The 15,451-nt window shown below is 29.8% G+C and overlaps 2 protein-coding genes across 6 annotated transcripts in view; both read left to right on the top strand.

Moving 5' to 3' along the window:
• The first annotated feature begins 842 nt into the window (after positions 1 to 842).
• LOC149893603 (zinc finger BED domain-containing protein 4-like) lies at positions 843 to 1,475 on the top strand. The gene has a single exon (XM_090084670.1). It carries the CDS (start codon positions 843 to 845, stop codon positions 1,473 to 1,475), a length of 633 nt encoding a protein of 210 aa, XP_089940796.1.
• A 1,142-nt stretch (positions 1,476 to 2,617) lies between these two features.
• LOC145188151 (polycystin-1-like protein 2) overlaps positions 2,618 to 15,451 on the top strand; it is a 47,628-nt gene continuing 34,794 nt past the window's right edge. For 4 of the 5 annotated variants that reach the window (XR_016449346.1, XM_090076912.1, XM_090076915.1 and 1 more), the window contains exons 1-6: positions 2,618 to 2,760; positions 3,843 to 3,888; positions 4,088 to 4,258; positions 4,377 to 4,523; positions 11,288 to 11,440; positions 13,809 to 13,961. Coding sequence is in view for 4 of the 5 variants with exons in the window: in XM_090076912.1 (XP_089933038.1) it covers positions 2,734 to 2,760; positions 3,843 to 3,888; positions 4,088 to 4,258; positions 4,377 to 4,523; positions 11,288 to 11,440; positions 13,809 to 13,961 (697 nt within the window). In the remaining variant the exon portion in view is untranslated. Of the gene's footprint in view, positions 2,761 to 3,842; positions 3,889 to 4,087; positions 4,259 to 4,376; positions 4,524 to 10,983; positions 11,188 to 11,287; positions 11,441 to 13,808; positions 13,962 to 15,451 lie in introns of those variants that run through there. The other variant, XM_090076914.1, reaches the window with a different exon arrangement.

Below are 15,451 nucleotides of genomic sequence, written 5' to 3'. Positions count from 1 at the left end.
GTACACTGTTTCATCATGGAAATATTTTTCAGAGCGATTAATTCCTGAAATAAACGATGAAGTGTGTGCTCAACTATTAGTAATACTAGATCCAGCAACTTCTCCATTTCTGTCATTTACCACTGATACATGGACATCAGGCAATACTGTGCAATCATTCATGGGTTTAACTGCCCACTGGCTAACAGAGCACTTTGAAAACATGACCTTTGTGTTGGATTGTAAGCCATTCATTGGACATCATACTGGCCCTGCTAATGACTGCCTTTCAGCAGATGTTTGACAAATGGAATATTGACGTTGGACGCTGTCATGTCTTACTTCGCGATAATGCAGCAAACATATCAAAATGTTTCCGTGATGCCAACAAAGATAGCCTTGGGTGCTTTGCACATACTATTCAGTTATGTGTACAGGATGGCTTGCTCAACCAGCGGGCAATATCAGATATAATAAGTATTGCTAAGAAATTAGTTAGTCATTTTAGGCATTCTTCGTCTGCAACTGGTTGGTTCAAGGAGCTGCAGGCTGAACTTTGTTTACCAGACCACAAGCTGATACAAGACGTGAGTACAAGGTGGAATTCAACGTTTTACATGCTGCGCCGACTATGTTAACAGCGTCGTCCATTAACTGTCTACTGTTCAGAAGTTGATGGAACTTATTGCCCAACTGCATATCAATGGTCTGTGGCGGAGAATGTAGTTTGTGTGCTGGCTCCGTTTGAAGAGGCTACTCGTGAAGTTAGCAATTAAACGCCACATATATCACTGGTTATCCCTATTGTATCAGCTCTGCGGAACCTGTTGAAAAATGAAGGCAATGATGCAGGTGTAAAGACTATGAAGTCAACACTCCTTAAGTCATTAGATGAGCGTTTTAAAAGCATTGAGGAGGAACCTCTTTATACAGTGGCGACGTTGGTTGATCCACGATTTAAAACTAAACTCTTTTCATCACAGGCAACACTGACAGCTGCAAAGGCAGCGGTTCTGCTTGTATTCAATAAAGTTACAGTGCAGAGGGTATCGATGCAAGATGAAAGTCAATCTGAGCATGTTAAACAGCAGATTAACAAAATTGAAAAAGTTCCAGCAAAAAAAATCCGGCTGGATAATTCTTCAACATCATCATCATTACTCTGGCGATGTATTGATGAAATTGTTCAATCTACGTCAGCACCTGAACAACAATTGCCAACAACCATTGAAACTCAGCTAAGCCAGTATCTGGCAGAACCAGAAATAAATAGACTCGCTGATCCACTACAGTGGTGGAGTAAAAATATGCAGAGATTGCCAGCTCTGGCGACAGTAGCTCGCATTTATTTGGGTGCACCGCCGACAAGTGTACCATCAGAACGTTTGTTCAGTGTTGCTGGGGAGGTCCTCAATGACCACCGCAGCTCACTCCTTCCACATAATGCAGCTCGTCTAATATTTCTTAAGTACAATTCGAAACTGATCAAAGACTAAAAACTATTTAGTCTTATGCATATAGATTAATTTAGTAAATAGAAAAAAATCGTTTATCAATTATTTTGTTCTGTTATATTGTTCTGTTATATTGTTTTATTTATATTGTTTGAAAATTTTTCCTTCTTTTTTAATAAAAAAAATGAAGTTTAACAGAAAAAAGTTGTCTCTTGGTATTGAAAATGGTCAACATTGTTTACCATTTCAAACATTGTTTGATTTACAGGATTTCGGCTCCTGTAATTTGCTTTCGAAATCCGGCTCCGGCTCCGGTTCCGGCCGGATTTGGAAAAATTGAATCCGGTACAGCCCTAGTTTTTATGGAAGTTTTTCTTTTTATGATAAAATAGCAAAACTTTGATCATTGGTCAAAAAAGAAGTTATTTTTTAAAATTATCTTTGCTTTTTCGATATCTTTTTGTGTTTTTTATAAAATAAAATTCAATCTGGTCTAAGTTGTTGTCTATGCATATTATAAAACATTTAAAATCTGCAAACTAATACACTAGGCAACAAATTGCCACGGTCGAATTATGAAAGAAACATTAAATAAAAGATAGAAACAAATTTTTGTTGCGTATTGTTATTCTATATTTTAACAGTTTGAGAAGAGTTTTTATAAAAAATGATGAACAGAATTATAGCTTTACCGGAAATAAAGATTTTCTTTTAAATACGCAATCATAGCCTTCATCAAAAATTCAATTCAGTTTTTAATAGCAATTACCTTAAAATTTAATTAGATAGTGAATTAATTTTATTTGAAGAGATATATATTTAAAGATTAGCGATATAATATTTTTAACGATTATTTTTTTGGCGACATGCTTGGATAAACTGAAGAATGGTATCATTTTTATTGTTTCGTTTTTTGTAAACCCAAAATCGGCTGTGTAAAGATTGATTTTTATTACCTACAGTTATGCATCTTTCGATGCTACTAAGCTGTAGGTGTTCTCGTAAACCGCATTGAATTGAAGTCATTCGTTTTAGATTTACAATCATTAAAAATTAAACAATTTGAATTGCGACGGTTGCCTGGACTATTGTTGAAAGCAAATATGGATTTGAATGTTACATATTTAATATTAAATAATATTTGTAACTACAGTCATAAAATATTTAACTTATGAAAAATAAGTCTCAGTAAGTACCCTTCAAGATAGAAAAACACGCAATTAATTTTAGCAACAACAACTTTTTTTGGTGTATTTGTAGTATTTGAAAGTTAAAAACTTTTTTTTTTTAAAAAAAAAAAATGAAGTATATTCTTTGCACATTGCTGGTAAAAGTTCTGATTTTATTTCATACGGTTTTTAATTATAAATTTTTCAAAATTTTTTTTTTCTTTCTTTTTTTTTACCTGTGTGATTAATTCTAATAAGATTCTCTTGGGATGAAGCCTAACAACATTTATCCGCCAAAAGTCTCAGAGCGCAATAAGAATCAAAGTGTGCATAAAATTGATTTGTATTAAGCCGTCGATTTTTTGTTAGTCATTATTTTTATAGTGATATATTTGTTTTTGCAGTGGAAAATGTGTTTGTTTTTTTTTACTAAGTTTTTCCTAAACTTGGAAAAAGTATCAAACCACAAACAAATGCAGTAAGATTGATTTAAAAATTTCAAAATCAATATGCAAACAAAATTTACAAAACGCTTTTACTCAAACCTTTATAAGTTAATTGTTTGAATAAAATTATTTACAGTAAATTAGATTGGCAATAAAACTGAACGGGGAAAAAATAAATACATAAACTGGTAAATTGTCAAAGCATTTATCTGATTAAAAAAGAATTAAAAAGTAAAAAAAAAAAAAAAAAGTAACAATAATAATAATAACAGATTTACCAAAATTTTAAAAGATTTGAAAAGAAAATATAAAAGAATTCCAAAACAATAATCCTCCTCCTCCTTGGTCAAACGTCATTAGTTTTGTGCATTAAGTTTCACTTAATCTAAACCTGAAGGGAAAGAGGACAGTTCTATTTTTGATTAAGCAAAAACTTAAATACCAAAATTGGATAAAAAATATCTCCACATTTCCATTATGTGCCTATTTTAGCCCTGATTGGTTAAAATGGTAATCAGTAAAAGAATAAAATCTATATTATGGATTTACAAAACCTAAGTGATAACCTGTAAAAACCATGTTTCAGCTTTTTTTTTTAATATGATAGACGCATCTAGGATTAGCACTCCTTTTTCAAATAATTTGTAGGCTTCGTTTTGTATCTAGGTTTTTAATACTCTATTGAATAACAAGATTTTCAAGAGAGCAATAAATCACGAAACCTGTTTCTTAGTTCTGCGACAGTTAGATTTCTTTTCTGAATAAGATTTCATAACAAAAAACTTTTTTTTAAGGTTGTGCAATCAATGAATCAAGTTTCAACATCTAACTCAACATCTAGTAAGTATCAATAATTGAAATGCAATTTTTCAAAAAGAAAACCATAAAAATTTTTTTCAATTTTCCTTAGTTTAAAAAAATTCTTCAAAAGATTTACTCGTTACACTTTAGCTCTTTACAATTTCTTACCAAATGTTAACTTGTAAATGTTTAGATGCGTTTAAAAAACGTTTTTATAAAATATTGTACTTTTTTGTAGCGCCATGCGTGTATAGAGCCTATTCAGGAAACTCTGACGGAAATTGTTGTTATTTTCCTTTTGTTTATCAACGAAGAACATACAGTAGTTGTTTAAGATTAAGTGGTAAATACTTCTGGTGTGCAACAACTAGTAGCTTCGATGTAGATGAAAAATGGGGGTATTGCTCAGGTAGGTATTAGTCATTATATCACAAGGGATTTTCTTAACCTGTAACTGAAGGTTAATGTGATTATTTCTAAAAAAGAGATCATTTAATTAAAATTGTTTTAAACTTATTGAATTCTAGGTAACTTGACATCATGGAGCGAGTGGTCAGCATGCAATACCACTTGTATTACGGGAGTCCAGAATAGGACAAGAACATGTAGCGGGTTCTATTGCCCTGATAACCTTATCGATTGGCGCTCTTGTTTCGACAATTCAACCTGCCAAGGTAACAAGTAATTATTATATATATTTTTTGTAATATTTTTTAAAAAAGAAGCCTTTACATAAAATAGGCTTTTTATAAAATAAAAAGATAAAATTTTGATTGAAAATTTTGCTTGGGAGAAAAAAGTATTTGAATTTTACTCTACACTTGTTTATATAAATTTATATTCATAATATCATTTTTTATCTGCTTATTATCTTTTAAAAATGTAACAATTTCATATAATGATTTGAGTTTACATTTGGACCATCATACTGATTATCGAGATTTTCTGGATTAATAATTGTAATAGAATCTGAAAATGTGGTAGCAGAGGACTTTTACTACTTACTACGAGTTTTTAAATGATAAAATGATACTTAATGATGACAATAAACTAATACTCTTCTGGACCACTTGTCACTGTGGCAGAGATTAGACAAAGAAGATAAAATAGTGTAAGCATGCATACATTATAAATGAATCTTTCTCCGTGAGGTTTCGTTTCAAAATTTCGGGCCCGTATCTTTTGTTCGGCTTTGCGTTCATCATGGGAAAAATGTAGAGCAGAAGAATTTTTTTATATAAAGAAAAAAAGCTTTAAAATCTCAATCACCTTTTTGTACATACACACGCGTACTTATGTACGCAGACAATTAAAGCTGATGCGACCCTGCGCTACTACATTTTCCCTCCCCTTTCCCCCTAGTTTTATGATTGATTATAATAGAGAATTTTATGCTGATTAAGAATCGTTTGAAAACATAGGTCTAAAAATCAATGGAAAGTGCTCTAATTTGAATTTGAAAGTACAAAAATATACAACAAATTTCTAATATTCGCCATCCTTAAAAAATGTTTATTTTTTTGTTATAAGCTATCTTTTGAAAGTATTAACAACCTGGTTTTTACTTTTAATAATAAAGATTTTAAAGAACGTTCTGGGAATCCATCATGTTTAATCACGCTAGATTGTTTTAGCTTGATTCTTATTTTGTTGACTAAAATATGTTTGATATTTTTATGGAATAAGTTGAAAAGTTCTTTTATTGATTATGGACTGCAATGAATTTTAAAACAACTAAATATGTTAATATTAAAAAATACACATTTTAAGCTATTGACTTTTTTTATACTATAAGTTCCCCCCACCTCTCCCCCCTTCCCCCCGTGAAAATTTACTTTAATTCTATGTGTCATGTAAAAGGAATTTTTCAAAAACGTTTTATTTTTATAAAGAACATTAAAGAATTCTATTTTTATTATTCGATAAAAGTTCGTTTTTTCATATACTTTTTTTTCTTTAATAGTAATAAAGATTTTCTTGAAAACTTGTTTATATGTGAATATATAATAAGCCAAAAATTATTTTTTATAGCAATGTTTAGCAGTTAAAAACAAAATTCAGCATTAAGTCAACACTATTACAAAATATATAAACAAAATTCACCATAAAGTGGACACTAAATAAAATTCACCATTAAAGATTTGTTGTATGTTTTTGTACTTTCCCAATAATTTTTAGACGTATGTTTTTATACGATTCTTAATCAGCATAAAACTCTATCATAATCAATCATAGAATTAAGGGGGAGGGGAGTAAGTGTAATAGCGCCCTATCAAATTTGAACTAAAGCGTACAAAATTAGCTGTTTCTCTCTAACATGCTGCGTCCTTTTTTCCTCGTTTTCTCTTTCTTGCTTAAAATTTACCAAAAATATACAAACATGACATCCTATATAACACGGCCTGATTGTCTGCCTTAAAGCCGAAAAGTTAGTAAGTCGAAAATAACCTACAATGTCGAAGAAGATATTGTCTGATAGGTTGTAGACTTATAAATGCAAGATCGAAGAGTGTTTTAGTAAGAGCAGCCACTCAACATAAAAAACTGCCTTTAGATTTTCTGAGTGTAATCATCTAGATCTTCGAAATTAATGGATAAAGTATGTCAACCGAGCTGATTGGATCCTCAAAGAAAACTCAACTATATGTATCGATCATTTTGAAGAGAAATACTTGAAAAAGGGTAAACGTATAATAATGAGCCATTCCGAAAATCCTCTACCAACAATTGTTACCAACTAAATCATTTTATCAAAACCATATTTAATTCAATTAAGCTCAGCTTTATGCAAACCCCAAGCAATTCTTAATATAACCATCATCTGTTATATGAAATAGATGATCTTGGAAGACATAATACTATTTAAAACTTTCTGGATCTTAATGATAGTTTTTATCTAGCAAGATTTTCATTTAAAATAATTGATAACAGTATGTTTTATCTTTAAATAGAGTAAAATGGGGTCAAATGAAATAGTTAAGAATTTTAATTATTTTTTTTTAAGGGAAAAAGGTTTTTAAGTTTGTTTTTTTTTAGAGTTGTAGAGAAATTTGAGCGGTATTTAAATATATACAAATCAAGTAAAAAAATTTTTTTAGATTTTTAAGAAACATTTAATTAAAAAAAAAAGTTATTTCATTCTACCCTCACATTTGGAGAGAATGAAATATGCAAATCTATGTGTAATTAAAACAACACTTAACTAAAAAAACAAAAAGCAACCAATAATAACAATTTAAAAAACAACCAATAATAACAATTAAAAAACAACCAAATAAAAAAAACTTTATTTTTGTGATGATGTTGAGTCGTAGAGAGGTACTAGAGGTTGAGCTGAATTGTCACTTGTGCGGCACTTTTTGGTGCAATAAAACTCAGCGCCTTTTACATATCGCTTTGGTATGCAAGTTTGACATATCCAAACCTTACATTTTGAATTTTCACACTGATACCATTTCATGTATTGACTTGGAATAGTATCAGTGTGAAAGTTCATTCCACTTTTTACACTTGATTTGGTTTGCAGGTGTTATTGTTGTTGGAATTGCTGTTGTTGCTTGATTTATTTGCTGCTCGTCATTAAAGCTTTTGAGTATTTCAGGTTTATTGAGACATTCCCCATCGAACCTTGGTACATCTACATTTTTTCGTTTTTTTTGTGTTAATGTGTTGGATGCGAAACATTTGTTGCAAAGCTTCTGCAAGCGATTGGGCCGATGCTAGTAGTGGTGGTAGTACTTTCATAGATTCTGGTTGAGATGATGAAGGCTCAGGTTGAGATGACGGTGTTTCAAACGTATTAGCAATTTGCAATTTTGACTGATTGATTTTACTGATGTCGAGTGGAAACAAGCCAGTATTCGGAAATTCACTAACTATTTGGGTGCGTGTAAAAACTTCACCAGAGCTAAAAAGTTTTGCTTGCAGTTGGTTAAAACATTCGTTTGATAAGTTACTGAACTTTGTCTCTGCATAAAACTGTTGAAGTAATTTGCGTCAAACTCTTATGACATGAAAATAAACACCGACATCTAGTGGCTGCAGAATGTGTGACGAATGAACTGGTAAGCAAATTAACAAGATATTGTTTTTGATACAAACAAGTACGACCCGATAGGTGACATGTGTCATGTCCATCTAAGACTAAAATACGAATGCCTATAAATGGATAAATTATAATTAGCTTTATTTAGTTAAGTAATTAATTGATTAAGGTAAAGATTAAACTAATTACCTGGGATTTTTTTAATGGCGGGAATATACACGCCAGTGAGCCAAATCACAAATTCCTTATCTTCCACCCATCCGGATGGAGATATGGCGTAAAAGGCATCGTCTGGACCACTTAAGCACCAATTTCTATACAGGCGTTATTTTGATTAAATAACACTATATGAAGAAAGATGATTACCAGCAGTATTGATGCAATTTCCAACTGCATAATGGATTTTTTCATTGTTGCCAACCAATATCAATGGTCGTTTTGCACCACACCGGCAAACTATATGTTGCTTGCCTTGATCACCAGAAAATCCAATTTCATCAAAATTCCACAAATGACATGAAGTATTTTCATTGATTCCCGCTTCGTTGAATTCTCTTTGCAGTGTGTTGAAATACTTTGCTACTATTTCTTGCGTGCAAGAAGTGGCTCTGAGTGATGAAATACTGCCTATGGCCCTGATGCTTAACTTATGACTCCACCAGTTTATAAAAAACTTATACCAAATTCTCCCTGGTGTACCATTAGGAAACAAATGATATTGACCTTGATGTTGCAAATAGTCGGTAACTTGTGTGATGACGTCATTGTAAGTTTTACCAAAACCAAAATCGGATATTTTGATTAGGATATCTACCAAAATTGATTCAAGTTGTTGCGACAATCTCGTGTTTGAACCAATCCCAAATGTATCACCTATGCCGTGGACACGTCTATGAAGAGTTGCTACTGGTATGCTGAATGATTGAGCAGTTTTGTTAAGTGAAAATTCACCGCTTTGTACTTTGGCCACTGCAAGCGCAACTTGCTCTTCGGTGTATGGTTTTTCTTTTTTATTTGAGTGCAAGTTGTTTCGAGGCATATTTTATATTAGAATAGATTTAACAAGAATTGATTTAAAATTTATGCAAAAAATTTTTAGAGATTGATTGGTCACTTGAGATTTAATTAATATAAGCCGCATTTAACAAGTGAGCAATTAGCGTATTTCATTCAACCCCATATGTCTCTGTTTTCGTTTTTATGTCATAACTTTTTTCCCTGAATAGCAAATTTAATTTTGAAAAAAGACCAGCGTAAAAAGTTCTATCAGTATACTTATTAAGTTCAATAATATCAAATTTAATTTCCGAAAGTTTTATGTCAATTTTTCAAAAAAAGAAAAAAAGTATCATCTCGCATTCGAAAATTTAATAAAATATCAAAAAAACTTTTTTTTTTTAAATTAAAATTTGACGTCATCTTCATTCAGAAAAAAATCCTCTACAAAATGATCAAAAAGTATTTGCAAAAAGTTTATTCAATAACAAATTAAGAACAAAAGAATAAGCACAGTCATAACTATTTCATTCTACCCTCTATTTCATTCTACCCTGTTTTACTATATTTTTTGATGAAAGGGATGTTGACGTCCTTAAATTGAGACTGTTACAATAGATTAAGACTTACATATAAAGCTACATACTAAAAGAAATCCTATTCCATTATCTGAGTGGTTTCGAAAAGGGTGCCCAATTACACAGAGGAAGTTTGATTAATACTGATGATGATTGGTAATTTCTGGTATAGTTGCATTCACGGTAATTAGCTTATGAGAATTGATTCTCTTTGTTGTTTGATTAGTTCACATAAAAGAAATTTTACAAGTGAGCATTGGAAACTTTATATAAAGGATTTTTTAATGTGCAAGCTATAATAAATATTCTACATTGTAAATTTGGTGAACAAGATAATGACATATCTTCTAAAGATTAAAAATAGAAACATCGGAAAAGATAAAGTTACTGCTTTTATTTAACAAACAAGCTTAAATTTCAACAAATCTTGAAAGATAAATGAATAAATACATGACAACATAATGCATATATATCATTTCTTTGAGAAACAGAAGGAAATTGACTTTGTGGAAATTTTGTAATATAAATGTATTACTTTTTTTATCAGTAAATTTATGTACCAGTACATTTAAACATTTCTGTTGATGTTAGTTGTTTGAATCAATAATTTAGAAACCATAAAGATTTTGTGGAGCAAAGAATAATAATGACTAAATTAACTTGGTCACTTAGTTTCAAGTGACCATTGTTTGTAATTATTTAAATATTTTTAGCCTAAGAATCTGATATACATAACTGATGAGTAACCATTTAAATTAAATTTATAAACTGCAGTTTTTACAAATTAACCACCTCCAAATTTTAACAGGCTAAAAGTTTATCACTTATTCTTGGCCTCTATGACAACAAACTCGGCCATTTTATATATTAGGCTATGATATAAGTATTAAGAATAAAGAAAATATTAATAACTCTTAGACTCAGTAATAGTCATTAAAAAGTTCCATTGATGTTTCATAATTCATTTTACATTGTGTAGTTGAATATGATAAAAATATATTCAGTTATAGGAAACTCGTAGAAGATTGAACTGGTATTAAAGAAAACCTATATATCGCGGTCAGTCGGAGAAAGTTTTACTATGAAAAGAAATAATTTACTTTTGCAGTTAACCAGAAGAAATAAAAACAGGAAAAATAATTCAAGTCAAATTTATGCTAATGATGACAACAAGCGTTAGAAAACAGACGGCCGTGCATTCGTAACATAATTATACAAATAAATGCGATGAATAGCAAACATGAATAAACAAAAACAAAATTGGCACGTTTTGCACTTATAACCTGAAATTGAAAATTTATCGCTTTATCTTTAATGAAGTTTTTAAAATCTATCTACATAAAAGTTCGAACGGAAAATTCGCACTGGAGTTCGATTAATTGAAAATCATCTTAATCAAAACTCATGAAAAAAATTTTTGTTGCACACTTTTTTTTATATAAAAATATTAAATTAAAAAATTTCAAAGAGTAAAATAGATAAAATATTTTAAGTTTTCTCTCAATAAGATGTCTTAAGGTTTTTGCCTTTTTTTCTTCTAATCAGTAACATGGCTATTAATTAGATATGGAGCGATTTGTGAGATCTGTGTGAGCGGTCATTACTAATACCCCCTATAACTATTGAGTGTAACATAAAAAAACACTTGCAATAGCAAAACTATTTTATCATCGGTAATAACATTGAAAAAAATAGCTGTTCAAGCAACCAACTTTTTTAGTATGATTTTTTATATTATTAGGAAGATGGTTTATGTTTTATGCATAAGTATAAAAAAGAAGTAGGTTGACCTTTTTGTATATATGATTTTTTATATTAGATGGTTGGACAAATTGGAGTGAATGGTCAGATTGCAATGCCACATGTGGTAATGGAATCAAATATAAAAATAGAAGTTGTAGCAGCAAAAGTTTATTGTGTGTAGGCAGTGATATTATGATAAGCAACTGTACAAGCAATAAAAGTTGTGAAGGTAGTTTTTATATATATATATATATATATATATATATATATATATATATATATATATATATATATATATATATATATATATATATATATATAATTTTATCTTGTTTTAAAACTTTTTCAACATAAGAATGCAACATTAAATTGTATATTCAAATGTTCAAAAGAGAAGAAAGCTTTTTTGCAATAACAGGAGTAAAACCGAGCTACAGAAAAAAGCTTGCATAAGATGTGAAGTCTCCATCAACTTGTTCTCTTTTGAATAAGTAAAAATTTTTATGTAAGGCAGTCTTCAGGTACTTATCCTTTGTTCTTGAGTTGGAGGTTACTAAATTGAAGTCTTCTTAATAGAAATTGAGCTACTTTTGAACTTATACAGCAGGATAAATATAAAAATACTCTCATATCCTGGCCTATTTATCTTTAGCTGTAAATGCCCACGCAGATATCTCAAACTTTCTATCTCTATATTTAAAATCAGAGCTAAAGAGGTAGAAGATAAGAGTTTTAGGTTTAAAGAATAATCATTCTGTCCCCTAAAATTGAAAACAGGTATAAGCTACTGTTGAAATATGAGATCTTAAAAGCCATAGGTTTTTTTATGTTTAGAGCTAGAGTACATTTATTTTTGTTTGTTTACTCTTTCAATTCAGTTTTCATTCCTAACTTAACCATTAGCTCTTTTGACAACTGGCTTGAGGACATTTAGAGAATCTACATTACCCAGTACATGATGTAGTCCTTACTTTGCTTAAAACTATCAATTATGCTACATTTAACTTTACAGCGAAATCTAACATTTGTGTCTGGGCCTTTTATTGATTTCAAAAGTTGTTATAGTCTTTTATGGAAACAGCTAGTTTTTAGTGTGTTTGGGATTGAGCTAATATTTGCCTGAAAGCTGAGGTGAATTTATACTCAGAGCAATCCCGACCCTTTTTTAAGGAAATAGTGAGACCATCTTTTGTTGCAAATTTAGATGTCTATTTTTGGTTGAACCAAAGTTATTACCCAACTTAGTATAATAACCTATGCTATTGGATAACCATGTTCAATTGAAATTATTATGAATGAACAATACTGATAAACAAAATCTGCAAAGTAGAGACAATTTTGGTTGTTTAAAAGCCAACAAGCATGTTAGTAAGATCAACATGCTATAAAATAACATTCTCTTCATTTGAATTTAATTTATTATGAGATAATTCACTTAAAAATGATAAGAATGTGATAAAAAATTTGGTGTTGAAGGTCAATTAACTTGCTTTTTAATATAAAGAACAGGATGGTCCACAGCTTTATAGAAAAATATTTAGTAATTGCTGTTTCTGCAACTTTTATGATTTAAATTTTTTTTTGGTATTCTTTTGTTGCCATGTGTAAAAGGCCACACATGAACAACCTTAAATATCTTTGTTAGTAGAATTTCCAATCCATCAGCTATTTTGGTGAGTAAGATAAGCAGACCTAAAAACTCTTTTCAAAAAAAGGAAAAAATTTGACTTAATTTCATTTGAAAAAATTATAGCAATTGTGCATCAGTTAAAGAAGCTTAATGGATCAGTGGAGTCTCATGCTAGAAGCATACATAACTTTTCAGCCACTTTGAACAACTTTTATCCAAAAACAGCACACTGCAAATAACATTTATCATTACTAACACTCAATTGAACCTCAATTACTTTGTGAAGTTAACTAGAGAAAAAAAAAATTTCATGACACTTAGAAAAAGTGTATAGATTTTTAAAAACTGCATGCTTCCATGAGTTCAGTGGTACCAATGTAATAGAAACCAAATCTCTTTACAGGATTGATATACAAACATTTGAACAAATGAGCATTTCAAATCACATGCTGAAATAGCAACCTCCACATTTCTCTGTGTTTTAGACAATATTATGAACTTTCTCAAACCAATAGCCTTTTTTTTTTTAATATCAGCTACAATAGTTTTCTTCTCTCAAGTTTTTCTATGCTGTGCTGTATATGAATCCCAGCTTTAGGCATTTAAAGTTTCTTGCATCAATCTTTGAATGATACTGCTATTCTGGAAAACTTTATCTTTAATATTACAATGTTTTTTGAGTCATTTCTTGAATGATTTAAATTTGATTATATAAATTGTTATATTTACCATTTCGCACAATATTCTGTATTTTTGAAATCCTCTTTTTACATTCAATTGCATTCAAATCATTTAAGGTATATACCAACAAATAAGCTGAGACTTCAAACTGTTTAGAATGGCTCAAAAAACTGACCTCTATTATATACAAATTCAATAATTTTTTTTTTGCCTTAATTATTCATTTATCTTAAATGAAATATTCAAATTCTTAAATTGCAATTAAATCTTTTAAATATTTTATCAGGAGTTTGGTCAGCTTGGAGTGAGTGGTCTAGTTGCAATGCCTCTTGTGGTGATGGAGTTAAAAAGAAAACTAGAGTATGCATCAGTGAAAACTACTTATGTGTTGGTGATAGCTCTAACAAGACCAATTGTTTTGACGATACAGCCTGTTCAGGTATGTTCATGGAAAAGTTATCGAAGGACCATTTAAGCTATCATTTATAACTTTAGGTTATAACCAAAATGTAATTCACTATTGATTAGTGAAATGGTAAAAAACTCTACATGAAATACTGGAAGTTAGGATTAAAAGCTAATATTTAATGTTGGCATCAGTCACTCACTTCCTGAATAAAAGGTTTGTCCAACTAAAGCATTTTTCAGTAAAACAATTTGTCTGAAAAATTGTTTTTATAACAGTTTTTTTTTAAAAAAAAGAAAACATGAACATTGTCTAAACAACCTGATATATTTCTTAACATGGTTTAACTTTAATTGTTAATCCCTAGGACAGCCAAAATATAATAAGTATCCTCAAAAAACATATTTATTATGCTTCAATATGCTCTTCAAATGCTAAAATAAAATATTTTCTAGTCATAAAATTAAAAAATGCAATACAAAAGTAACTCAAGTTGGTACATATATAGTCCCAAAATTTTTCCGGTTTTTTTCTTTAAACAATTTTTTAAAATAAAACTGTTTAAAGTTTCATTAAAAATGAAAGAAAATGTTAACCTGATTTTTTTTTAACTTCAAGAAGTTTTTTTAAACAAGTGGGGATCAGATTGTCAAAACAAAATATTGTGTTTAAAAAAAAACAATTAAAAAATTACAACAAATCAAAAATGGTATAACAGAAGTAAACATCAAAACTGTTTTTCTGCAAACTGTTTCTGTTTTGCATTGATTTAACAAGGTTATAACAAAGTTTGGTTGGAACTCTTTTCCAAATGGTTTCTAGTTATTGCTTAAGGCTAATTGTGGAACTTATTTGGACCATATTATAGGTACCATAAATTGGTAGGTAACAAACTAGTACCATTAACATTATCAGTAGTATCCTTAACATCATGGCAATTTTGACTTTAGTGTTGTTTAGTGTAAAAAAAAAATAGATTTACACAGTTTTTTTTGTAAGGTACAGGTTTGCAAATCTCTGAATCACTTACAGCATTGCATGTTGTGTGACGCTAAAATTAATTCTTCCATATCTATTTCTGTTTCCTTTGTATCAAAGTGGGTAATCCTAGAATTATGTCATGTAGTTTATTAAGGTAAACAAGAACCGTGGTTTGCAGTATTTTCTCTGCCATTTAAAAGTAATGTTATCTTCTCCAATTATGGCTATTTTATGAATAGATGCTATATTAAAATCTATAAAAACTTTTATTTTAATGCCTATCCAATGTTTTAACAAGTAATATGCTTTTCCTATTTATAACATTGAAGCTACTTTCATCTCTGAAAATTACCTACTACCACTTTTCAAAAGATTACACCATTCTCTTCCTAATCTTGTAAGAGTGTTTCTGGCTGTCATCATAGGTTTTCTAAAGGATGAATAATGTGTTTTATAAGTTAAATGTTTCTAACTATTTTTGCATTTTTCATTGAAGATTTTGGTAAGTTAATTATACTTAATCTTGGTTATGTATAATTGGT

This window comes from Hydra viridissima, unplaced genomic scaffold, assembly GCF_058129835.1.
Source record: "Hydra viridissima isolate aposymbiotic clone 2 unplaced genomic scaffold, HvirCarnegie_v1 scaffold_1, whole genome shotgun sequence".
In the NCBI taxonomy this organism is placed as follows: Eukaryota; Metazoa; Cnidaria; class Hydrozoa; order Anthoathecata; family Hydridae; genus Hydra; species Hydra viridissima.
Note: the sequence above shows the minus strand (reverse complement) of the source record. Positions and strands in the feature narration are given on the sequence as shown.